The sequence below is a fragment of the Gobio gobio genome (genome assembly GCF_949357685.1).
Source record: "Gobio gobio genome assembly, chromosome: 14".
NCBI lineage: Eukaryota > Metazoa > Chordata > Actinopteri > Cypriniformes > Gobionidae > Gobio > Gobio gobio.
The window spans coordinates 24,488,997-24,514,577 of record NC_137107.1 but is presented as its reverse complement, the minus strand read 5'-3'; the positions used below and the strand labels follow the sequence as shown (position 1 = coordinate 24,514,577).

Sequence of the window (25,581 nt, the reverse complement as noted above, 5' to 3'; positions counted from 1 at the left end):
TTGTTCGTATATGCATTCACCTTCACCATTTTTCTCAGAAATGATGGTGGTAAGTACTCCTGTGTATCCTTAAATTCTTTTTACAACGCCGGCAAAGATTGTTTACACTCATCTTCTTCTACTTCTTCCAGCGTGTGTGTAGTTGAGTTCTGTTGACAACTATGCGTCGCTCCGTTGCTCTGATTGGTTGTAGGTCTATCCAATTGAGGTCTTTCCTGGTTCGGTTGAAACACGCCCCCATAATCACAGCCCAATGGAGCAGTATCAGACTCATATTCTGACTAGAATCGAGTATGACGAAGTCAGGCTAACACAGGGGTTTTCAAACCAGAAGGTTCTAAGGGGTCCCCAGAAAATTTCAGGCAATAAAAAGACAAAGCAAAAATGGTTAAAGTCTACTAAACATTATAACTGAATTTAAGAATTGACAGTGTCTTCACTTTTATCTTTTTACACATTCATTTCCCACATATAATTGAATGAGGAAAGGAAAAACAAAAGAAAACCAGCAACAACAGACTAGCATGTTGACTATTTGAACATAAATGTTGCTCTCCTTTCTTTCTGGCCAGCAAATTTCTCAACGACTCTCTGATTAAAGTCAGTCATCTCAGTAGTGTCATGACGTTTGCATTGTTCAGTTAGATATTTGAGGTCTCTTACCCCCGTTGTTGTCCACAAAACTTCAGTACCGACACTTTGAAATAAAAGACAGGGAAAGCAATAAAGGGCATTGCTAACAACACATCCAGCCAGCCACCTACGTTTCTCATAACAAGCGCGTGGAGCTCCGAGTGTAGCTTCCTCCTCTGTCACTGGCCTGCTGCTGGATTTGTAAAGCGCGTTGGTCCGGTTCGGGATCTTCCAACGAACGCCTTGTGAAAGAATTTGGTTTAACTGCTGCCATCTCTACGAAAGTGATCATCATAACAAGGTTTTGGCGGAGTCGGAGTGACTGTGTCGCCCGCGCACTTTCGCTTTAGTGGCCGAGAGAGTAAAGTTGAATGACAGGTGACGAGAACCAATCAGATTGGATAAAATAACACGCATCCAATTCTGATTCGCCAGGGACGCTGCGATCTGCATCCGGAGGAGGATCTTTAAAAACCAATTAGAGACCAGCTTCAGGTCACATGCTGCCCGTATATTTTTGGACTCAGATAGACATCCATTTGTCCGGCGTCCCTCGGGCATGAAACCGCATGAAACATATTGAAGAACATATTAGTTAACCGATCAAAGCCAGTTTTTATTAAATGCTGAGGCTCTTACTAACAGCCGGCACATCGTATGAGTAAACTATTTTATTTTTATTTCATTTTTGTATACATGTATATTTCTGGAATTTTGATGGGGGCGGCGCTCCAGCGCCCTCTATTGACCAGCCGCCACTGGCTAACAGGCTTGGTCAGCATCAAGCCTGCAGCACTCCTCTCAGAAATTTCCTAAAGATGGTTTCTGTCATTGTAGGCAGTTTTTATCACGATGATTTCATTTCAACTGTTCGTTTTTCAAATAAGTTTAGTTTTAGTTAGTTATTTGATGCTATAAAAATGGGGGGTGTGACATCATGATTGACAGCTGAGATTGACGGCTTTTCTGAGTGAAGTTGTCACTGAGGCACTAACAGACTTTTTTGGGAGGAGATTGGAGCTTTAGCTTTAATTTCTACATTTCCATAACTGTGTATTTCACACCAACATAATGAATTGTTCTGCATCTGCGAGAGTGTGAGCGGGCTTTTGATATCGCGCCTCTACTTCCTGCTCTCTACTTCGCAGATTCCGGTCCCAAGATCACTACTGCGCAGACTCTGTCCCAAATTTGCGCAAGATGTCAGCGCCGTGTGCGGGCCTCCGGAGGCTTCAACTATAGTCAGCGGAAGCGAATGAAGTCGCATCGTCCATATTTTTGTTATGTTTTATGGTCAGAATGCATGAAATAGCATTCCCCCTCCATATTTAATTACAGACTACCATTGTGGCAACTTATATCAAAAACAGTGACAATAAGATCATGTGGTCACAGAGGATCAGCGTGTGTTAAACAAACTGTAATTTTCCTAATCGTGGAAGTGTAATAAAAATGACTTTTTTCAGGGCAAGACTTTGTCAAAATCAATGTTAAGTATGTTAATATTAAGATGTTTTAATTTGTTTTTAGTTTTGTTTTGTTTTTTACCACAGGTATGAATGAATCTTTAAGAAAGAAAAAAATATTGAAAAAAATACTGTAGGCTATGAAACGAAAATCTGCTGGGATCAGGTTTTACAAAGCCAGGCGCTTATGTAGGAGGTAAAAGAAGATGGTTTAGTGACCATTTAACTATCACCACGAAGAAACAGTGTCACTGTTATATAACCACACAATTGTAATGAATAATCTTAATAATGTATAACTAGTGACGGTGCAAGATGTTTATTTTTAACAGTCTAACAAACTAAAAATGGGTTATGCCCAAAAAACTACAACTCCCACACGCAGACGGATGTTTCCCATGAGCGCTTGCTGCATTTCCGCTGTCATTTCCATCTTCCTGTTCATTACATACTCTATTTTAAAGCAGCAAGATGTCTGGATTTCTGCGGGGAATCGCTCGGATCCGCACCGCTCCGGTTCTGCGGGGATCAACCATCACCCAGCGAGCCAACATCGCCTCGCGTCCAGCCAAGGATGCGCTGGGGCCCGCTGTGAGTATTTGTAGAGAGCTGGTTGTTTCGTGAAGGGCAGGCCTTTATCTCCTTGGCATTCACCTTTAGACTCAACGTAATCACCGGACACATACATAACATTTTACAAATTCAATTTAGTTTGAGCTCTAATTCACACGATTATTGTGAATTGAACACGTTTGTAGTGTCGCATAGTTCTTGGATTGATGTGGTTTGGGGTTGAAACGGCACACAAAACCTGATCGGCTTATAAGTTAGCGGTTATTCAGAAGGTCGGGGTGCTTCCAGACGATAGATGGTGAACTGAATACTTTTTTACTTTAATTACTTTTAGTTGCTCTTTAAAGAGAAATAATTCGCGTTTAAGGGCCATTGTGTATATTTCTATATACTTTGTCTTCCTCTACTTTAAAATCTCTATCAACCATTTCTGTTTCTTACGGTTCCTTGTTCCTCCGAAGGACGTTTTTTTTTAGAGACTCCTACCCCTGGTTTCACAGACAAGGTTTAAAATATTCCCAGACTAAAGTGCATGTTTGAGCTGTTTTAACTGAAAGCATGTGCACTGACAAATCTTAAAACATATTAAAATAAGGTTTGGCTTAATCTAAGACCTGTCTGTGAAACCAGGCCATAATCTTATCTCTCATGTGACCCTGGACCACAAAACCAGAAAATCTGAATAAATAAGATTTCCATTGATGTATGGTTTTTTAGGATAGGACAATATTTGAAAATCTTGAATATTGAGGGTGCAAAAAATTATAAATATTGAGAAAATCGCCTTTAAAGTCGTCCAAATGAAGTCCTTGGCAATGCATATTACAACTAATACTAATAATAAATGTGATATTTATGGTAGAAAATGTACAAAATATATTCATGGAACATGAACTTTACTTAATATCCTAATGATTTTTGGCATAAAAGAGAAATTGATCATTTCAGATTATGGCCTGTGCTGTCAATCGCAAAACTAATCATCTTTTTTTTTTCTCCTGTAACTAATAGTGATTAATTGCACCTAACATTAAAATTATATTTTAATATTGTATCATTTCACATTGATATGTTGAAATATTTTCTTAAACTTCTCGCGAAGTCGTAATAACAAGATTTAATTACATGGTTACCTAACAGTCGTTTGGGTCTTGTGTCTGTTTTTACAGGAGACAACTGTTGGTCTGGCCTTGTTTTCTCTTGCCATCCTGGGACCAGCTGGGTGGGTTCTGGCCAACCTGGAAAACTATAAAAAGAGGGACTCCGCTGCATCTGATTGATCAATCTGTCATTGACTGAAAGCAGTTTGTCTGGTTTTATTGCTTTTAACACATTGGGACCACCACCTCACAGACCTCCGACTTACCTGAACAGCAGAACAATTTCTTTCCTTTGAGCCACCCAGCTACCTCTCCATGCGACTGGTTACTTTCCTCCAAACACTCCGGTCTTCATTACACCGAGCATCTGCTCCCTGTTACCAACTGTGTAATAACATATATTTATGGGTGTCTCATCATCTTGAGCTGTTACATTTGAAATAAACCATTATTTAAATCTTACATTCTGTCTCTGTTTTCTGTTGGAATAAAGCAAGATATAATGCTTTGAAATAAAGTCAATGACTCTGCCAGGCCTTGACAACTTGTATAAGATTATTGTTGGTGTCCTGCAACAATCAATGATCAAATGCAGATCTCAAAATATGGTTGCAAACATCTTTGATTTTTCAGTTATGAAAAAAATTCAGATATTCAAGAAACCCCATTTGGGGGTGGTTTTCAATCATGGTCTGCACATTTTTAATAGTTGCCTTAATTAACACACCTGATTCAGATAACCAGCCATTAATTGAACGAAGTACCACATGGTACCATTATATCATTATTATAACTTGACATTTTATTAAAATATATATGACTTTTACAAACAAATGTGTGTATAAACCATTTAGCCTTTGTCATACAAATTCAAAATTATGTGTTTATTTTAGTTTCCTCTATTTTTCTTTAAGATAACGCTTGGGAAGTTAATCTTCTATACTTTCCTCGTTCGTGAATAATCATATGCCTAAATAAATTGTGTTCTTAATTATTAATAATAATGTCAAGATGTATACTTACCACCAGCTTTTATGGGAGAAAAGTCCATCGTTTTTCACCGGAAGTAGGGTCATCTACAGCGGTTCCAATCAATCAGGTGACCGGAAATGACTGTTCTGCAGGAACATGGCGGAGGAGCAACAGCAAGAGATCTCTCAAAAAGAGACTGATGGTGAGAAAAACGCTACCGCTGTTTGACCAGAACCAACTTCTGTTTACATCGGCTTGCACATGTCGCTTGTGTTTTGAGCTGTATGAAGTACAGGAGCTAAGGGATGAGCAGCTAGCGCTAACTGCTAACAACAATAGCTGAGAGTTCATTGTTTATGTTTTAAAGCACTTGTTTCAGTGTCCAAATCATTATATCATGCTGTAAATGACTACTAGCTCAATATAAACTTTTACCGAAATGCTCCCCGTGTGTCACACAGGCGTTTAATACATGTGGAAACAAATACCTTTAACTTACACCCGCAGTTACAGCGATACTAACGTTTGTTCCTGACCATGTAGGGGAAACGAGTATTATTTTTGCCACTTGTCACGTAATAGGCATTATTTGTTAATATTTTGCACTTAATTGTTTTTGTTCTTTGGCAGGGCTGAATTGTCTTGCATACGATGAAGCCATTATTGCACAGCAAGATAAGATTCAGCAAGAGGTAATTGTTGAGCCCTTAACTCATTCATTTGTAATGTCCTGTAATGCTTTTTATACGCCTCTAGAGTTAAAGGTCTTCTTCTAGCTAAGTAATTTACTGAAATAAAATATACAAAAAACTAGTTTTATTTCAACTAGTTGCCAAGGAAAAAAATAATACAACTATGAAGACGCATAAAAAAAACTACATTATTTTAACTCAAATTTAAATGAAAAAATAAAACATTTTAAAAAAATATAGCATTTCAGTGATATTAAAGTAATGCTGATTAAAGCAAAATTTGTTCCTACGATTATGGAAATCTGGAAAATATTAGGGTTTTGGGCATTACAATGCTAAAAAAAAAAAAAAACCTTTTGGGTCTAATTTCAGTCTTTATAAATTTGTTAAAACTTCATTATTATTTATTTGTTTATTTAAAGCTGCTGTCCATAACTTTTTTTGTGTTCAAGATTTACAAAAATTATATAATGAGAATGTACAACATGACTCCATTTTCCAAACCGTGTTTTTGTCTTACCCTGAATCATTATGGTACACTTATAATAAGTGTTTATATTGGGACTATTTCAGACCAGACAGGTAGGAACCGCTGCGGAGGAGCACAGTCCCTGTATGACTCGCCATAGACATGAAAAGAGAGCAGTAGCTCCGGCTGCAATGTTCTTCCGCAAGACGCATGCAGTTCTGTTTATTAACCGCTAGAGCGCAAAAAGTTACGGACTGCAGCTTTAAAGAAAAATCATTATCCAGTAATCATGAATGACAGGAAGACTGAAGGAATTCATTGGTCAAAAGGTGTGGGGGGACCGTTTTAGCATGTATTAATGTATGCAGTATTTACATGTTGCTCATTAGGAGAAATCACTAGATTCAATCTTCAACCCATCCTGAATATCATTGTAGATAGCGACCAGCATTCCTCTGGTGTCAGATAGACAGGAACTGTCTGTCCTCAAGCGAGAGTATGCTGATGATGACGGCATTTACCAGCAGAAGATAAAAGTAAGTGAACCTGTTCAATAGAGAATAAATGTTTATAGAATGTTATGCATTTATTATTATGTAGTTATCTTTGTCTTTGTCAGTTATCTAGTCGCATATCCCGAGCTAAGAAACTATATAATGTTTGGATATGTAATGTTATATGCAAATATATCCAAGCATCCCCATCTCTGGCTTTTCTTTTCAACAAGTTAAACGGTTTCGTCAACAGGACTTACAGAAGAAGTACTCATGTATGCGCAAAACACGGCCAGATGGGAACTGTTTCTACAGAGCCTTTGGTTTCTCACATCTGGAGTCTTTGCTTGAAGACAGCAAAGAATTACACAGGTAACCACCTGCCAGCCTACATTCAAGTGAACATCATTTATTCATTTAGCTAAATAATGATTCCCACTCTACAAAACTAGATATTAAAAATGAAATATGTTCTGTATGGTAGCGATCGTCACATCACGCAGCGTTTTCACTTTCAATGTGGACAGACAAACTGCTTTTTGTGTTAAGCCAGTTAAGATAATTTACGTGAAAGTATGAGAATAAGATAATGGTCTCAAGTAGGTCCTGTAACCTTTCTATTTGGTTCCATTCACTTGGCAGGTTCAAGGCTATTGCTGCCAAGAGTAAACTGGATCTGGTGAGCCAAGGTTTCACAGAATTCACCATTGAAGATTTTCACAACACAGTAGGTCTTTAAAAGAATGTTCAATGTCTCTCTCTCTCTCTCTCTCTCTCTCTCTCTCTCTCTCTCTCTCTCTCTCTCTCTCTCTCTCTCTCTCTCTCTCTCTCTCTCTCTATCTATCTATCTATCTATCTATCTAGCGCTTTTAAGTATAGGGTCTATTCTAAGGCTTCACTTTGAATTTACAAGCGCAAATTGTCCTATTTTACCGTTCTCTCTCACTCTCTCTCTCTCACCCACACACACACACACACACACACAATATATAAATGTACACTGAAAAATGTAATTAAGCATAATTAATTTGTGCTCGTTTAAATAATTAAAAAAAAAATATATATATATATTTTAATAAAAAAAATGAATTGGTTTAATGGGAATTGCATGTGTTTTTGTTTAAATTGAGATCAAATAAATTAGGGATGCACCGATATGAACATTTTGGATAACCGATATATTGGCCGATAAATCTAAATACAAATTTTAATAAACTCTGAGAGCCTGATTACAAAAACAAAAGGCTCACCATTAAAAGCCATGTCCCAAACACTTCAACATAAATCAAACCTATACACTACAGTAGCCTATTTGAACCAGTGTGAGATTCCTTACCTTTTCAAATTAATTTTACACTCCTAAGGCCAAATTTTTTTTTTAACACTTTACAATAAGGTTTAATTTTTGTTAGTATTAGTTAACCAACAATGAATGAACAATACTTCAACAGGATTTATTAATTTTAGTTCATGTTTATCTCAACATATTCAGACCCAAAGTTGTCTTTTAACATTAGGTATGAACTGTGAATGGACTGTTACAAAACACAAACATTTTATTACTAAAAGAAACAAAGGTTATTGCTCTCTGTTTGTTCATGATAGTTAATGCATTAATAAAATGAGACCTTATTTGTAAAATGTTACCAAAAATTATATTGTCTAAAAAATAAAAATAATATACCTAAATAATGCAAACAAGTAATTGAACAGCATTACTGAGGCTGCATAATAAAGAATCAGAATGCAAGTGCATGAAATAACCTCCGCACAGACAATAAAGAAATGGTTTTAATCAAACCATATTGTTGATGGAAATGATACGAGAACAATAAAAGTGCTAATTATAAAAAATAATGCTTCTGTGTTTTTGAAAAAAAAAAAAAAGTTTAATATTACAGTAATAGTAAACATCTGTAATATTAGTCTAGTCTATTGGGAATAATGTTGCTGTTTGAGAGCGCGCTGAAGCTGGAGAGAATGAACGAACAACCATAAACTGAAGCGCTTAGAAGTTTAATTAACAACTAAACGCATCATATATGAGAACAATCAGATATTTATACAAAATAAATATAATATTACAACTTATATTAGCACAAAATCACGCATAGGTGAAGGGTTATAACTCCTGTGGATGCTCTTCCCCTGTTTGAGAGCGTGCTGAAACTGAAGATGATCACCGGTACAGTGAAGCACTGCGGGTTATTGACTTAACGAAACGCATCCTATATGACTTTAATCAGATGTTTATACTACAAAAACGTAATATTACGACTTACATGTGCTTAAAATGACGCGAATGCACAAGCGAACTTGACTGTGCTGGTCAGAATGCGTTGTTGACGCTTCCCACAACCGCGCGCTGAAAAACAACTAAACCCAGAGAATTCACTACGTTTTATAACAGAAATATTCTCATTGCAGTGTTATGTATAGGACAGTCCCAGTAGTTATTAATGCTGTGCATTTCTGTTTGAAATGCGCGCGCCGGTACAATGAAGTGCTTTACTGCATCGTTAATTAACTCAACCAAACGCATCCTATATGATATTACATACACAGAATAATAATAAATATAATATTACAACTTACAATGGCACAAAAGGCTGTGAATGCACATGCAAACTTGACTGTGCTCGTCATGAAGGTGTAACTCCGTGGGCGCGCGCTGAAGCTAAAGACCGGTACAATGAAGTGCTTTACTGCATCGTTTATTAACTCAACCAAACGCATCCTATATGATATTACATACACAGAATAATAATAAATATAATATTACAACTTACAATGGCACAAAAGGCTGTGAATGCACAAGCGAACTTGACTGTGCTCGTCATGAAGGTGTAACTCAGTGGGCGCGCTCTTCCCTCAACAAACGCGCTGAAACACAACGCTCTTTTACAGCCTATTCTATTCTCATTATCATTTTATGTAGATTATAGAAGACTTGTGCTGCACATGTTGCACATAACTGTATTTTCCTTTTCGAAGTGATTCCAAACATATTTAGAGCAATTCAAACCCATCATGGTGGACAGCGCGTCCGTCTCAGCTGAAGGAAATAATACATTATCTATCGGCTTGACTATATCGGTCAAATTTTCTTATTGGACCGATAACGATAACATCAAAATTAATCATTTATCGGCCGATAACGATATGTTGCCGATATATCGTGCATCCCTAAAATAAATTGATTGCGACCACTTTTACGATAAGATTTTTTTAGTAAATTCAACAAATCATTTTTTGTTATTTACCATGCTGTTAATTTCCTATAAGGTATTTGATTGGCTTAGAATTATAAACATTGTTTCACTCTTTCCAATTACACTGATTGCTGGTATGTCTATTTAATTGGTGGTTTGAAAGTTGGTTTTAATGCAACAAACATGATCTAATCTATAGCGTCTGATTAAGTCACTGTCATCCATTGTCTGTAACACATTTCTTCTTCCTCTTCGTCTTTCTGCCATTTTCTCCGCTGCTAAAGAAACTCTTAAGCCTCTTAAAAGTCCTCGTCCGTGCTCCTAACAAATTTGACCTTAAGACCACTTTTAAGGGTTAAGATGCTTTCTGAATTACTTTTTTCTTTACTAGGATTTTTTAGTTAATTTTAGAGTAAATACCCACATTTCTAAGAATTTTCTTAGAATTTTGTCACTAGGAGCTACTCTTTGCATTAAGATTCTTTATGAATACGGGCCCTGAACTTCAAACTGAATGCCAGAATGGGAAAGAAAGGTGATTTAAGCAATTTTGAGCGTGGCATGGTTGTTGGTGCCAGGCAGGCCGGTCTGAGTATTTCACAATCTGCTCAGTTACTGGGATTTTCAGGCACAACCATTTCTAGGGTTTACAAAGAATGGTGTGAAAAGGGAAAAACATCCAGTATGCGGCAGTCCTGTGGGCGAAAGCCTTGTTGATGCTAGAGGTCAGAGGAGAATGGGCCGACTTATTCAAGCTGATAGAAGAGCAACTTTGACTGAAATAACCACTCGTTACAACCGAGGTATGCAGCAAAGCATTTGTGAAGCCACAACACGCACAACCTTGAGGCGGATGGGCTACAACAGCAGAAGACCACTGTGCAGGCTGGTGGTGGTGGTGTAATGGTGTGGGGGATGTTTTCTTGGCACACTTTAGGCCCCTTAGTGCCAATTGGGCATCATTTAAATGCCATGGCCTACCTGAGCATTGTTTCTGATCATGTCCACCCCTTTATGACCAACATGTACCCATCCTCTGATGGCTACTTCCAGCAGGATAATGCACCATGTCACAAAGCTCGAATCATTTCAAATTGGTTTCTTGAACATGACAATGAGTTCACTGTACTAAAATGGCCCCCACAGTCACCAGATCTCAACCCAATAGAGCATCTTTGGGATGTGATGGAACGGGAGCTTCGTGCCCTGGATGTGCATCCCACAAATCTCCATCAACTGCAAAATGCTATCCTATCAATATGGGCCAACATTTCTAAAGAATGCTTTCAGCACCTTGTTGAATCAATGCCACGTAGAATTAAGGCAGTTCTGAAGGCGAAAGGGGGTCAAACACAGTATTAGTATGGTGTTCCTAATAATCCTTTAGGTGAGTGTATTTATGGTAGGAAATTTACTAAATATCTTCATGGAACATAATTTTTTCTCACGAAAAATCGATAATTTTGACCCATACAATGTATTGTTGCCTATTGGCACAAATATACCCGTGCAACTTATGACTGGTTTTGTGGTGCAGGGTCACATATATACTATTATATTGTTTATTAATATTTTAGGTTTTGTTTAAATGTTTGTGATTTTTATGTGCTTTTGTTAATTTTATCATTATTATTTTTTTTATATATATATATATTTCAATTTTGCTTAATTTTTATTTAGCACTTCAGCTTATTATATTTAAGGCTACTATTCTAAAGGGACGTTCACACTACACTTTTCGTTCCATTGACTTCCATTCATATGGATGGGACCGGACAGCTCGTGTGAAGAAGTTTTTCGCATTTAGCTGCGTTCCAAAGTTCAAATTTGGTGAACTCTGACCTGAGAATTTATGTCACGTGAATACGTGTGATCAATAGAATCGATACGTCACGGCATGACCTCTTTGCTGAATTAAGAGTGCAGCAGGAAAGTGTAGTAGATTGTAAATTTTGGATTTTACTTTATTTATTTATTTATTTATTTTTTAAGACACTACAGAGTGTGACATCATATCACGACCATTGCAGTGTCCAAAGAAATATTGCAAGCCCAAAGCTATGTTTTATTGTTTTAGTTTAAGTTTACAACACTGGAAACATGAAATCAGTCCTGCTTATTTGCGTTGACATTACAATTATGTATGAAAATGTGTACAGCATTTGAGATCTCATAACCGTTTACCCTTTTCTTTCTTTGGGGGGAGTTATAATCTTGAATGAATTTCTTCTGCACAATTAATTTCCTCATGTCTTGTTCATTTCAGTTCATGGACCTGATTGAGGCATGTGATAAGCAACCGTCTGTAGGTGAGCTGCTCAACTCATTTAATGAGCAGAGCATATCGGATTATCTTGTCGTCTATCTGCGACTCGTGACCTCTGGGTACCTGCAAAGAGAGGAAGACTTCTTCCAGCACTTCATAGAGGGCGGTCGCACCGTTCGAGAGTTTTGCCAACAGGTAACACTGAACACTGATTTTATTTTTAACCAGTTCTTGTAGATCCGGGGGTGTCCATTCCTGCTCCTGGAGGGCCACTGTCCTGCAGAGTTTAGCTCCAATCCTAATGAAACGTGCCTGCACCAGATAATCAAGGTCTTCAGGGTTACTAGAAACTTCCAGACAGGTGTGTTGGGAAAGGTTGGAGCTAAACTCAGCAGGACATTGGCCCTCCAGGAGCATGATTGGACACCCTTGTTGTAAATGAACCTGTTCTTCAATGACTTTGCAACATTTTTAAACCAGCATGTCCTTCTGTTTTGGCCAGGAGGTGGAGCCCATGTCCAAAGAGAGTGATCACATTCACATTATAGCTCTGGCTCAGGCTTTAAACGTGTGCATCCAGGTGGAGTACATGGATCGAGGAGAGGGAGGAACAGTCAATCACCACATCTTCCCTGAAGGTGGCGAGCCCAAGATTTTCCTCCTCTACCGACCGGGCCACTACGACATCCTATACAAATAGCAGATCTGCTCCTATCGGCTGCTAAAGGCCTCGTCTGTCTCTGTGCTGTGGGTTTGACTCGACTCTAAACCTTTGAAATGTGAACCCAGCACTCAACATTGCAATTTCCTGTCAAAACCCCCCCAAGACTCTCAGAATTTTGGAGAATCTTATACAAGGCACTGGACATTGTACAGTTTATCTCTGAATAACCTTCATCATATTTTTCTTTTTCAGTTGTATATACAGTATATGGTTTTCATTTAGTTCTTTTTGTTTGTTTATTGTAGTTAAAGACTGCCTGTCATTTATGATGGGAATGGAAATTGCTTTATGACTGTATTGGACTTTCATCAGAATAAAAATAACTTGCAGTAGTCATAGTTTGCATAGCCACGTTATTTTTTTAATGTGCATAGGTTTAAAAGAAATCAAAATTGTGCACTGAAAACAAACATTTTGTTCCTCTTAAAGAAGACCGATGAAGGAGTTCACCACGACACCTTCTTTGGCCGGCAGCACTTTCACAGAATCACAGAATGAAGGTGGGATGAAGACGTTCGGGTCCTCTATTCCCTCCACTAGGTCAAAGAAGCTACGGAAAGAAGGAATCATGTATAACATGTTGGCCTCTGGATTCATTTAAAGTTAATGACTTTTAATTTGCTTAAGGAAATTACTTCAGGATCCCTAGTGGTGACTAAGGTGTTATCATAAAATACTTGGACAGAAACAAATGGGTGATAGTATAAAATAATTGGTAAGAAGAAACAATCCAAAATAATGAGAAAATTAGTATATTTAACTGTCAGAAAATGTAATTATGAATATACATTCATATTTGGAAACTACTATTCTTATTGTTTTTGAAAAAAGCTCTTATGCTCATCAAGCCTGCATTTATTTGATCAAAAATACAGAAAAACAGTAATTTTGTGAAATATTACATTTTAAAATAAAGGTTTTCTATTTTAATATACTTTAAAATCGAATTTATTTATGTGATGCAAAGCTGAATTTTAATCGGCCATTACTCCCATCTTAAGTCACATGATCCTTCAGAAAGCATTCTGATTTGCTGATTTATTATCAATGTTGGAAACAGTTAAGCTGCTTAACATTTTTTTGGAACCTGAAATTTTTTTCAGGATTCATTAATGAATAAAAAGTTAAAAAGAACAGCATTTATTCAAAAACAGAAATCTTATACAACAATATAAATCTTTGCTATCACTTTTTATCAGTTTTACATTAACAATCCTAGCTAAATAAAAGTATTAATTTCTTTCAACAAAAAAAAGAAAAAATGACTGACCCCAAACTTTTGAATGGTAGAGCATATTGTTAAAAATATTTCTATTTTTTTTAGAATGTTATTCTATAAATGTCATCTATAAATGTTTTTTATTTTACTTTTTATTAATCAAAGAATCATAAAAAATATTGTCCAACATTGATAATAAATCATTCTGAAGGATCATGTGACTGAAGACTGGAGTAATGGCTGATGAAAATTCAGCTTTGCATCACATAAATAAATTCTATTTTAAAGTATATTAACATAGAAAATCATTATTTTAAATTGTAATAATATTTTACAATATTACTGTTTTTTCCTGTATTTTTGATCAAATAAATACAGGCTTGATGAGCATAAGAGACTTCTTTCAAAAACATTGAAAATAGTAATGTTTCCAAACTTCCGACCGGTACTGTATGTATGTATGTATGTGGTATCTTAATTTTTTCCCAGAGCTATATACATATATATACACATACATACACATACATGCGTATAGAGCCACATCTGAACTGTTTACTATCTAAATGTTGTCTATTAGGGTTATATCTGTGTCTGTGACCCATTCAGCATCCTCCTTTTCTTTTAGTCATTATTAACTGAATTAGTTGTTTTCGTGAAGCACACATTTTGTTTTTATTTATGTGCATGTTATTCTTGCATGAAGGCAGCCTTGATCAGAGGAAGAGGAAAGGCAATGTAAACACATGTAATTGGTTAAGCGGGTCACTGTTGCATAATCTCCTGTTATTCTTCAGTGTACTACAAATGTGGTTTAGCAAAGGACAAGATTGCAGACTTGATTACTGAAGTATTATCCATGGGTCTTGGGTCTTTAATGAAAAACAGAGTTAGACATGGTTATAGTTTTTGTATGGGACACGCCAGCCTACTTTTGAACACTAACCTTGTCATGACAGATAATTCCCCTTTCTGTGTGAAATCGATGGTGTAGAGAGGCACACAGCCAAACGCAGTGAAGGTCAGCAGGTAGTTTTCTGCAGAGAAAAGTACAGAGAATATAAGCCATCTAGCACGGGAAATAGAGACCTTTTTATGCCTGTTTTATACCGGTTCACTCAAACCGAAATGACAATGACATACTTAAAGGGGTGGTAAACCACGATTTCACTTTTCTAACTTTAGCTAGTGTGTAATGTTTCTGTTTGAGCATAAACAACATCTGCAAAGTTACAACGTAAGTTTAAAGCAAAGGGAGATATTTGCTTTTAAAGAAATCAATTTCTAAGGACTACAGCAAACGGCCGGTAGGCGACTACAGACATTCCTCCAAGGTTGTTGACATCACCAGCCCCAATATTTACATAAACCCCTCCTCCGAGAATATTAAATAAGGGGGGGCGAGGCCATTTTTTATTGCTGTGGGGAAGAGTTGTTGTGGTATAGTTAGTAGGCTGGAATGTTGTTGCCGCAATGCAGACGAAATTTATTTTCATCCGGATTGCAGGTCCACTTTGTTCAGCCTTCCTAGGGACGGGGGAGTTAGGGATCAATGGTTAAAATTTATTTTTAACTCGGTCCCTCATAATTATTACCCAAATCTCGCTCTCTGTGCTGCACATTTCACGGAGGAAAGCTTCCACAATCTTCACGAGTTCAATGCAGGATTCGCACAACAGCTTGTCCTGAAAGATGGATTTAGAAGTTGTTTACAGGCCACAACCTGTAAATATGAATTCTTTTTTGTTGATGTGTTTTCCTGTAATAGTTCGTATTGTTAATTGTACGTTGTAGCAAGGAAGTAAACAAATGACAACGCTGTTTGGCTCTGCAAACCAGTTTGTTAAATGCTCATTCATACTTAACGTTATCCGACAAACACCTAACGTTACAAACTTTTTTTAAATCTTAACAGCGAACTTGGAATTAGTGTAAATTATTCTTTGATTAGATGCTTGTTTATCTACAGGCATGCTAAACATGGTTCTGTGTTTGATTTGGCTACTATAGTAAAGCCAATGTTTAGTGTTTGTTTTGGGTTAATAGTTCTTGCGACAGATGTTTGTCTATAATCGTTCTAAAAATACAAAAGTAACAGTGCCATTCAGTAACGATCACTGTAGATCCGCAGTCTTTACTCAAAAAAATCCCTTTGAGGACTGAACAGGTTGAACAGGTTCTGCTCGATCACCTTCACTAAAATTGTCTGGGTCCGATTCGGAGTCAAATTGGTATGGTTTTATTGACGCCATTGTTTCTCATACTACCAAAGCACAGACTACCGGTAAAGGTAAGGTAACCAATCTGAGCCCATTGCGTATTTTTGAGGGACAGGCTTCATAGAACCCAGAAACCATCAGACCGTTTTTACAAGGAGGGACAGAGCAGTGTAGAATAAAGGTAAAATATATGAAAAATAATGCAATTTTTTTAAAAACAAAGCATGAACACGTTACAGTGCACCCCACAAACACAATCAAGCCTTCGAAAGAATGTTTCACCACCCCTTTAAATATAGCGTGTTTTTGTTCAAAACATCAATACATTATCAATACTTCTTCCAAAACTTGTTTTTTTGTAACTCTAAATCCAGAAAAGTTGGGATAATTTGTAACATGCAATAAATTCAAGAATCTGTGATTTTTTCATCCTCTTTAACTTGTATTTTGTATATATATATATATATATATATATATTTTAAATTTTTTTTAATTTTGATGGCTGCGCACACTCCAAAAAAGTTGGGACAGTGGCAAAATAAAAGTGAAAATATTATAGAATATCCAAGTTAAACTCTTTTGAAACAATCCACAATAAGCAGGTGAACTGGTACTAGGTGAGGGTATCTCAGTCTTTGCAACCCAAGATGGGTTATGGTTCATCACTTCGTGCCCTATATCATGAGCGAATGGTCAAACAATTCAAAGATCACATTTCTCAATGCAATTGGTTGCAAAGAATTTAGGATACATACATAGTGAAAAGCTTCAGGGAATCCAGAGAAATCTCAGTACATTTAGGGCAAGGCAGGAAACCTCTGTTAAATGTGCAAGACCTTCTAGCCCTCCGATGGCATTGCATGAGAAACGGTCACGCGACTCTGTTAAATACAGCCACATGGGCTAAATACTTGGGAAAACCCTTGCCACATAGCAGTCTGCTGCTGCATCAAGGAATGCCACTTGAATCTCTGTTACGCAAGAAGAAAGCTACACCAATCAGGCATAACATTATGACAGGTGAAGTGAATAACACTGATTATCTCTTCATTTCGGCACCTGTCAGTGGGTGGGGATATATTAGGCAGCAAGTGAACATTTCGTCCTCAAAGTATATTTGTTAGAAGCAGGAAAAATGGACAAGCGTAAGGATTTGAGTGAGTTTGACAAGGACCAAATTGTGATGGACAGTGGTGAACTGGTGGTGAACCGGCGACAGGGTCATGGGTGGATTTGAGTGAGTTGAGTGACCCGCCCATGACTCTGTTGCCGATTCACCACTGTTCCTTCCTTGGACCACTTTTGATTGATATTGACCACTGCAGACTGGGAACAACCCACAAGAGCTGCAGTTTTGTAGATGCTCTGACTCAGTCATCTAGCCATCACAATTTGGCTCTTGTCAAACTCACTCAAATCCTCACTCAATCCAAGGCTCATTTATGCACGTGGGGAGCGAAGGCTGGCCCGTGTGGTCCGATCAAACAGACGAGCTACTGTAGCTCAGATTGCTCAAGAAGTTAATGCTGGTTCTGATAGAAAGGTGTCAGAATACACAGTGCATTGCAGTTTGTTGCGTATGGGGCTGCATAGCCGCAGACCAGTCAGGGTGCCCATGCTGACCCCTGTCTACCGCCGAAAGGTGGTCTGGTCTGATGAATCATGTTTTCTTTTACATCACGTGGATGGCCGGGTGCGTGTGCATTGCTTAACTGGGGAACACATGGCACCAGGATGCACTATGGGAAGAAGGCAGGTCGGTGGAGGCAGTGTGATGCTTTGGGCAATGTTCTGCTGGGATACCTCGGGTTCTGCCATCCATGTGGATGTTAATTTTGACACGTACCACCTACCTAAGCATTGTTGCAGACCATGTACACCCTTTCATGGAAACAGTAGGCTATTCCCTGGTGGCTGTGGCCTCTTTCAGCAGGATAATGCGCCCTGGCACAAAGCAAAAATGGTTCAGGAATGGTTTAAGGAGCACAATGAGTTTGAGGTGTTGACTTGGCCTCCAAATTCCCCAGATCTCAAGACGAAAGGGACCATCCAGACTTTCATCAGTGACAGGTGCAAAAGCAAACATTTGCCATGGTATGGGGGTACATCATTGCAAACGGCATCTGTGACTTGCATGTGTGTGAAGGCACCACTGACATGGAGGCGTATATTGGGATTGTACAGAGACATTTAATGGCATCAAGATGACATCTTTGGGAGGCAAGACAATGCCAGGTCTCATTCAGCATGTGCTACAACAGAGTGGCTTTGTAGACACTGAATGCGCTTGACTGCCTGCCTGCCTGCAGTCCAGCTCTGTTTCCTATTGAAAATGTATGGTGCATCATGAAAAGGAAAATCAGACAATGACGACAATGGACTATTGAGCAGCTGTCTTGTATCAGATGAGATTGGGTGAAAAATCCACTTGCAAAACTGCAACAATTAGTATCCTCAATTCCCAGACTAATAAAAAGTGTAATTAAAAGGAAAGCAGTGGTAAACATGCGTCTGTCCCAATATTTTTGGAGTGTATAGCTGTGTTTCCACCGCAGGAACTTTCCCCAGGAACTAGGGACTTTGGTGTGGTACTCTGTGTGTTTCGACCGCAGGGACCAGGGTCTAAATGAAGTTTGCTTTTTCAAAGTTCAGGAACTTTTGGGGGTGGGACTTGGGCGCTGAACATGCTGATTGGTTGAGTTCACACAGAATTTTATTTCAACCACCATTTTTAATGTCTGTTGTGGTGCGTGCATTAAGAGTTGCGTGCGTGCAGTAAGAGTTAACGCACAATAATATTATTATGCAATTATAATTACGTAATAATAATTGCAGCCATAAAGATTACAATTTGTTTATATTTCAAAATATAGTACACTCAAAATAACCTCCGTGGAATCACCCGTTTAAAAAGACGCAATCAGAGGAGAGTCTACTGGCAAAAAGAGAAGACCAGATCAAGGCCAATGTGTGTTGAGACAGAGTCAAGACCAAGACCAGACCAGCACTCCTTAAATTCATAAAGATACACATTACTGCCTGAGAAATTAGAATAAGACACTTTATAGAGCTGTTACCAATCAAATGAAATCATTAACAACAAAATTCATCTTTGCACTGTAGAGGTGGTACAGAAGATGCATCTGAATTGGTAAATTACAAATGCATAAATAATGTTGAGAAAAATTCTGGAATTTTTGTATAAAAACAATATCATTTTTGCAGTCATGCTCAATTTGTGAAAACAGCTCTCTTGCTCTTGTGATATTTCATTATTATATCACTTTTTTGCAACTTAAATTTTGCAAGCATTTGTATTAATTTTGGTGACATTTCCCTCATTCATTTCTGAACTGGCAGAATAAATAAATCAAATTAGAAGCAGTAAGTTTTACATCCAATCACGTTAATGATGTTAATAAATAAATCAGAGAATGCACCGGCAATTTAGTAATATCCCAGCAGTTGTGGTATTGACCAGTCTTTAGATAAAATCCTGAGACGTCTAAGTCTGAGACCGAGACAAATGTGGTCCAGACCGAGACAAGACCAAGACCGGTCTCGAGTACTACAGCACTACTTTTTGGAGATGGGGAGAACTGAGGGATTTGAAATATTGTAAAAGCTGAGCGAAGATGGTGTTTTTATTACTCAACAGGTGAGTAAGTATTTTATTCAAATGATTTTGTCATATGTAGCTCTCTAACATTGAATTGTAATCCATTAAGGGACTTTTATGTTAAATATGTTCATCCGCACAGTCATGCATAGCTGAAGCACAACTAAATTTACCAAAACAATGTTCTTCCGCAAAATGCATGCAGTTTTGTTTTTTTAACCTCAGGAGGGGCAACAAATCATCAGGCAACATAACGGCGCACATTACCTTTTGTTTCCTCCGCTGTTCCATTCCAGTTATTGACGAGCAATCCTTGTCCTTGTATAGAGCTGCTACCCAAGACCATTTGGTTCAGGAAATGGGCATCATGGGGAACCCCAATATGTCTGAATGGCACCTTTAATGAAGTCTTAATACAAGTTTGGTTGCGGTAGTGGATCTCATAGTTGACCCCCTGTTGAGAGGAGCGCAAACTCCAGTCATATTATCAAGAGTCAGCAACACAGTCCCCAATGATCAATTTAGCTAAATTTATGTTTTGCTATTTCTCCTTTAACCGTGGTACTTTACCTCTCTAAAGAGCAGAAGCCTGTCTACAAAGAAGGTCTCGTCTCCTTCCCTCCCAGCTACTCGAACTCGTACATTCTGTCCATAGGCATCATAGGAGAATTTCTCAAAAACACGCAAGTGCTGCCCAGGGATGAACTGTGTTGGAGAGGAAGATCATATTAGTGAGAACACTTTCACATAACTCACAGTTAGCCTTTGCAGAAGGTAGTTTTCTGCAGAAATAAGCCAGTGAAGTTAGGAATAAAATTGAAATGTCAAGCGGCTTCACTTACCGCGGTCAGTGCCCCCTCTAGCAAGGGTGGAGACTCTGGAAGACAAGTGAGAATAACAAGCTTCATTTAAATTTCTCAAAGGATCCAAAACAAGCATAGTTCTTTCAACTGCTAAAGCATAAAGAGTACTATAATGTGCAGGCAAGGGACAAAATGTCAGGTCTTACTGCAGGGTTCAGGCCTCTGTGCACAGCTGCTGAGAATCAGGCTCAGGCAAAGTGGGATCAGAAACAGGATCTTCATCGTTACTGTGCTGGCAAACAGGAGCCAAAGCGACTAGCAGCAATCTTTCCAAGCCTGCCTCTTCTTATAGAGTCGAATCCGGATCATCGCTCCATGTTTTTATACTCATCCACACTGGGCCTTTTGGGTATCTGGTCAGTGATCCAATTCACTAAAGATCTGGGGCGTTACAAGCTGCTTGCTTTTATATATCTTACTTGGAATAATCATTTAGTATAAGTGCAAAACAGAAGGACGATTAGATGTTTTTGAAGTTCTAATAATAGGAAATACTGTCAAGTGTCCCTGTAGAATAGATAATGGGTGCATGTGTAAAACCTGGCCTGGAGTACAAAAATCCCCTTAGTTACATTATGAAGACTCAGCATATTATGACCTCAGATTGCCTTCCACAGGTCAATGTTCAAGTGCAGGTGATAGTCATATAATAATCTATGGAGAAAAACAAGATCATTTGATGATATTAAAACACTAAATTAAGTTGTTGCACTTGGCAGAAAACTGTCAATTTGACACAATCTGATGATTTTAAAGGATTAGTTACCTTCAAAATGAAAATGTCCTAATAATTTACTCACCCCCATGTCATCCAAGATGTTCATGTCTTTGTTTCTTCAGTTGAAAAGAAATTACGTTTTTTTTTGAGGAAAACATTTCAGGATTTTTCTCCACATAATGGACTTCAACGGCAACCAACGGGTTGAAGGTCCAAATCAATGCAGTTTCAAAGGGCTCTGTGCGATCCGAGATGAGGAATAGGTTCTTATCTAGCAAAACGATCTGTCATTTTCTTCAAAAAATAAAAATATACTGTTTAACCATAAATGCTCTACTTCGGTGTTGTGATTCTTCACTGCGTATGACATCATCACGTCGGAAAGGTCACGTGTGATGTGCGTGGAAGTACTGACTTAGTTTTAAAACAAATGTGCAAAGACTAAATCAAACAGCCTTTACAAGGTAAAGGTAAGGTAAAACAACTATGTCGGACTATATTGAAGTTGGAAGAGAACATGAGATGGCATTTTTCGGCACTGGGTCGGCCATCTCATGTTCTCCTCCAACTTCAAAATAGTCCGGGCTTGACCTTTCTGACATGATACATCATACGTCATAAAGCACAACACCGAAGTCAAGCATTTAGGGTTAAAAAGTATATACTTTTATTAAATTTTTTATGACCGATCATTTCGCTAGATAAGACCCTATTCCTCAGCTGGAATCGTGCAGAGTCCTCTGAAGCCCTTCGAAGCCCTTTAAAACTGCATTGATTTGGACCTTCAACCCGTTGGTTGCCATTGAAGTCCATTATGTGGAGAAAAATCCTGGAATGTTTTCCTCAAAAAACTTCATTTGTTTTCGACTGAAGAAAGAAAGACATTAATATCTTGGATGAGATGGGGGTAAATAATCAGGAAATTTTCACTTTGAAGTGAACTAATCCTTTAACATTTTCCAAAAAATCATCTATGTTCTTTATCTGCTGAAAAGCCATCTTAAACTAGCCTAAGTACTGTACTGGTCTATGGCTTACAGTTTTTTTTAAGGGGTTTAGGCAATTTACTATTAGCACTTCTGGCTAGATGCTATTACTGCATTTCATTGGCTCTGTACTTGTACTCAACACAATGATAATAAAGTTGAATTGCAGATTTCAGCAGTTTTATATTTCCTCACATTTGCAAATATAAATGGCAAAATGCTGTATATCAGCCCAGTGATTCCTTTAGGGTGTGTGATGCCCCTGAACGTATTCTAGCAACAACAACAAAAAATTAAAAACAACACTTCTTATGTCCTAATGTAACTTAAACACCCATGCAATTCCCATGCCAATGTAAATACCGTTCTGACTGCTGTCCATCTGGGGTAAGTAAAGGAGAATCAAGCCTCAGCATGTTGAACACATTTAGTGACTGAACAAGGCCACATCAAAGGAAACATTTATGGTTTAAGTGCTTCATTTAGAGAGTTCTCGTGTTCTAATGCACACACCTTTCCCTTTGACATACAGATTTATGCAGTCTGGATTACTGTTTTGATTACTTCTTTACTGCAGTCAAAGTATGACAAATATGGCTCGTCTGTCAGCAGATCCATGCGACTCATATGACCTGCATTGTGGCTTCTTTGATCACAGAAGCCATATACAGTTACTTATTGTTGGGTTCAAGAATAAGTTGAACATAATTTAGTGTTATATTATTTTCTTTCATTCGATCTTTCACATTAAATTGCCTGTAATTACAGTTGATCTGAATTCTTGGCAGGATCAAGGCATTATATTCAGGGATTTTATGCTGGAATTTGGATTTAGACCCATTTAGGACAGGCGAATCTCACACATTTCATTTCACATACTATTTTACAATCACAGACCTTTGACGTTGCAATAAACACCACACTCGTTACACTGTTGACTCTTTTAGTGCACTATTGTGCACATTTAGTGAGTGAGATCATTGGCAGAGCGTCCACTAAGGCAGGGGTTTTCAAACTTTATGATGCCAAGGACCCCCAAATATAATGAACCTTTATGAGGGACCCCCTTCCTAAAATCCATTTATTTTTATGTACGAAAAAAACATTTAAACTGTTAGATAAATAGTAAGTGTGACCAACTTAAATTGGCTATTACTGTTGGATGTATAAACCCGAAGAAGAACATTTTCAATTAAAAATAAGCAACTTTTTCACAATAAATGTATGCAAGCAGCGTACTGTGTTAGGAAAACTGCCTTACAACCCCAGTGAGTGAAATAAAGTGGACTATAGTGAGGAAAAACTCACTAGAAAGATACAAAGCAAACATACATTTCTGGAATGTTTATGGCAAGAAAGGAGAGATACATTTAGAAATGAAACCGTTAGAATATTCGGTAGACTTTATCCATTTTTGCTTTGTCTTTTTAAACTCAGAAATTTTCTCAGGACCCCTTAGAACCTTCTGGAGGACCCCTGGGGGTCCCCGGACCCCAGTTTGAAAACCCCTGCACTAAGGAGTCATCAGTTAAATCTTGACCTTTCATCTGGTTGTTCCTATCCCTCTTAGTTAAAGGCTACCCCCTGTATAATTGTGACAGTGAAGGTTTAAAAAGCAGTTTGTATTTCTTAAAAGCACTTTATTAAAAGAATAGTTCACCCAAAAGATAAAAATGTTGGTGTTTCTTGGAACAACATATGATGTAATCTATATTTATATATTTGGGTGAATTATCTCTTTAAAGCAGTTCTTTGATTGAAATAATAATTGAGTCGTAAAACTGTCTAAGTTTAAGTTATTTGACATCATAGTTTCAAATGCTTCATTTACGATTATCTCACTATGTAGTTTTTCGCCACTAGAGGTTGTCTATGGCATACCTTGATGATGCCAAGATTGAGTGCGGATTCATGGGAGTAGTTTTCACCTCACAGCCGGTGGAAAAGAATCGGGACAGGACTCGGGCAGAAATCATGTTCATGGATGAGATTATGAACGTTTCTGTAGTATGAAGCAGAGCAGGGCCGAGTGCTGTGGGAGCTGAACGAGGCTGCTGAAGCGATTGCTAATGAGAGACAAGCTCGACTCGACAGCAGCGGAACTTTTATTATGCCACATTGCCGCTTCCGCTTCTTCCGCTCATGCTTATGTGGGGTAACGCAGCCCTGTTTTATCATACACTCTAAAAAAAAAAAGGTTCTATATGGCACCAAAAATGGTTCTTGGCTCATAATCATAGGGGAACCTTTTTAAGTGCTGTATAGCACCAATTTTGGTGCTTCAGTGGTTCTTCAGCGGTTCTTCAGAGGTTCTTCACCGGTTCTTTGAATAAGGTGCTATATAGGACCGCTAACTAAGGTGTTATATAGCACCGCTACCATATACAGAACATGTTAAGATATGATGCTATATAGCACCAAAAGTGGTTCCTCTATGATTACGACGAAGAACCATTTTTGGTGCCATATAGAACCTTTTTTTTTTGTGTAAATAGCACCATATCTTAACATGTTCTGTATATGGTAGCGGTGCTATATAGCACCTTAGTCAAAGAACCGGTGAAGAACCGCTGAAGAACCACTGAAGCACCAAAATTGGTGCCATATAGAACCTTTTTTTTATAGTGTACAGTATATAGCACCATATCTTAACATGTTCTGTATATGGTAGCGGTGCTATATAGCACCTTGGTCAAAGAACCAGTGAAGAACCTCTGAAGAACCGCTGAAGAACCACTGAAGCATCAAAATTGGTGCCATATAGAACCTTTTTTTTTAGAGTGTACATAGCACCATATCTTAACATGTTCTGTATATGGTAGCGGTGCTATATAGCACCTTGGTCGAAGAACCAGTGAAGAACCGGTGAAGAACCACTGAAGAACCACTGAAGCATCAAAATTGGTGCCATATAGAACTTTTTTTTAGAGTGTATATAGCACCATATCTTAACATGTTCTGTATATGGTAGCGGTGCTATATAGCACCTTAGTCAAAGAACCGGTGAAGAACCGCTGAAGAACCACTGAAGCACCAAAATTGGTGCCATATAGAACCTTTTTTTATAGTGTATATAGCACCATATCTTAACATGTTCTGTATATGGTAGCGGTGCTATATAGCACCTTGGTCGAAGAACCGGTGAAGAACCACTGAAGAACCACTGAAGCATCAAAATTGGTGCCATATAGAACCTTTTTTTTAGAGTGTATATAGCACCATATCTTAACATGTTCTGTATATGGTAGCGGTGCTATATAGCACCTTAGTCAAAGAACCGGTGAAGAACCGCTGAAGAACCACTGAAGCACCAAAATTGGTGCCATATAGAACCTTTTTTTATAGTGTATATAGCACCA

At 38.0% G+C, this 25,581-nt stretch overlaps 3 protein-coding genes across 3 annotated transcripts; 2 read left to right on the top strand and 1 right to left on the bottom strand.

Annotated features, from left to right (window-relative positions):
• The first annotated feature begins 2,523 nt into the window (after nt 1–2,523).
• On the top strand, nt 2,524–4,095 carry cox8a (cytochrome c oxidase subunit 8A). Its single transcript, XM_079836039.1, has 2 exons — nt 2,524–2,690; nt 3,842–4,095. Exons 1-2 carry the CDS (start codon nt 2,571–2,573, stop codon nt 3,950–3,952), a joined length of 231 nt encoding a protein of 76 aa, XP_079692165.1. The 5' UTR covers nt 2,524–2,570; the 3' UTR covers nt 3,953–4,095.
• Nucleotides 4,096–4,855: 760 nt separating this feature from the next.
• Nucleotides 4,856–12,933, top strand: otub1a (OTU deubiquitinase, ubiquitin aldehyde binding 1a). Its single transcript, XM_079835455.1, has 7 exons — nt 4,856–4,946; nt 5,375–5,436; nt 6,343–6,441; nt 6,653–6,771; nt 7,042–7,126; nt 11,878–12,072; nt 12,380–12,933. The coding sequence occupies exons 1-7, from the start codon at nt 4,901–4,903 to the stop codon at nt 12,575–12,577; spliced, it is 804 nt and encodes a 267-aa protein (XP_079691581.1). The 5' UTR covers nt 4,856–4,900; the 3' UTR covers nt 12,578–12,933.
• A 91-nt stretch (nt 12,934–13,024) lies between these two features.
• epdl2 (ependymin-like 2) lies at nt 13,025–20,740 on the bottom strand (the record flags this gene model as incomplete). Its single annotated transcript, XM_079834561.1, has 6 exons — nt 13,025–13,151; nt 14,764–14,854; nt 19,923–20,109; nt 20,226–20,360; nt 20,498–20,532; nt 20,665–20,740. 6 exons carry the CDS (start codon nt 20,738–20,740, stop codon nt 13,025–13,027), a joined length of 651 nt encoding a protein of 216 aa, XP_079690687.1.
• Between the last annotated feature and the right edge of the window lie 4,841 nt (nt 20,741–25,581).

What these genes read in the sequence shown, in the direction of transcription:
- cox8a (XM_079836039.1), top strand. Translation starts at nt 2,571, where the DNA reads ATGTCTGGATTTCTGCGGGGAATCGCTCGGATCCGCACCGCTCCGGTT. An exon ending in AGGATGCGCTGGGGCCCGCT is followed by an intron (nt 2,691 to 3,841) that starts GTGAGTATTTGT and finishes CTGTTTTTACAG; the next exon opens with GAGACAACTGTTGGTCTGGC.
- otub1a (XM_079835455.1), top strand. Translation starts at nt 4,901, where the DNA reads ATGGCGGAGGAGCAACAGCAAGAGATCTCTCAAAAAGAGACTGATG. An exon ending in CTCTCAAAAAGAGACTGATG is followed by an intron (nt 4,947 to 5,374) that starts GTGAGAAAAACG and finishes GTTCTTTGGCAG; the next exon opens with GGCTGAATTGTCTTGCATAC. An exon ending in TTCGAGAGTTTTGCCAACAG is followed by an intron (nt 12,073 to 12,379) that starts GTAACACTGAAC and finishes TGTTTTGGCCAG; the next exon opens with GAGGTGGAGCCCATGTCCAA.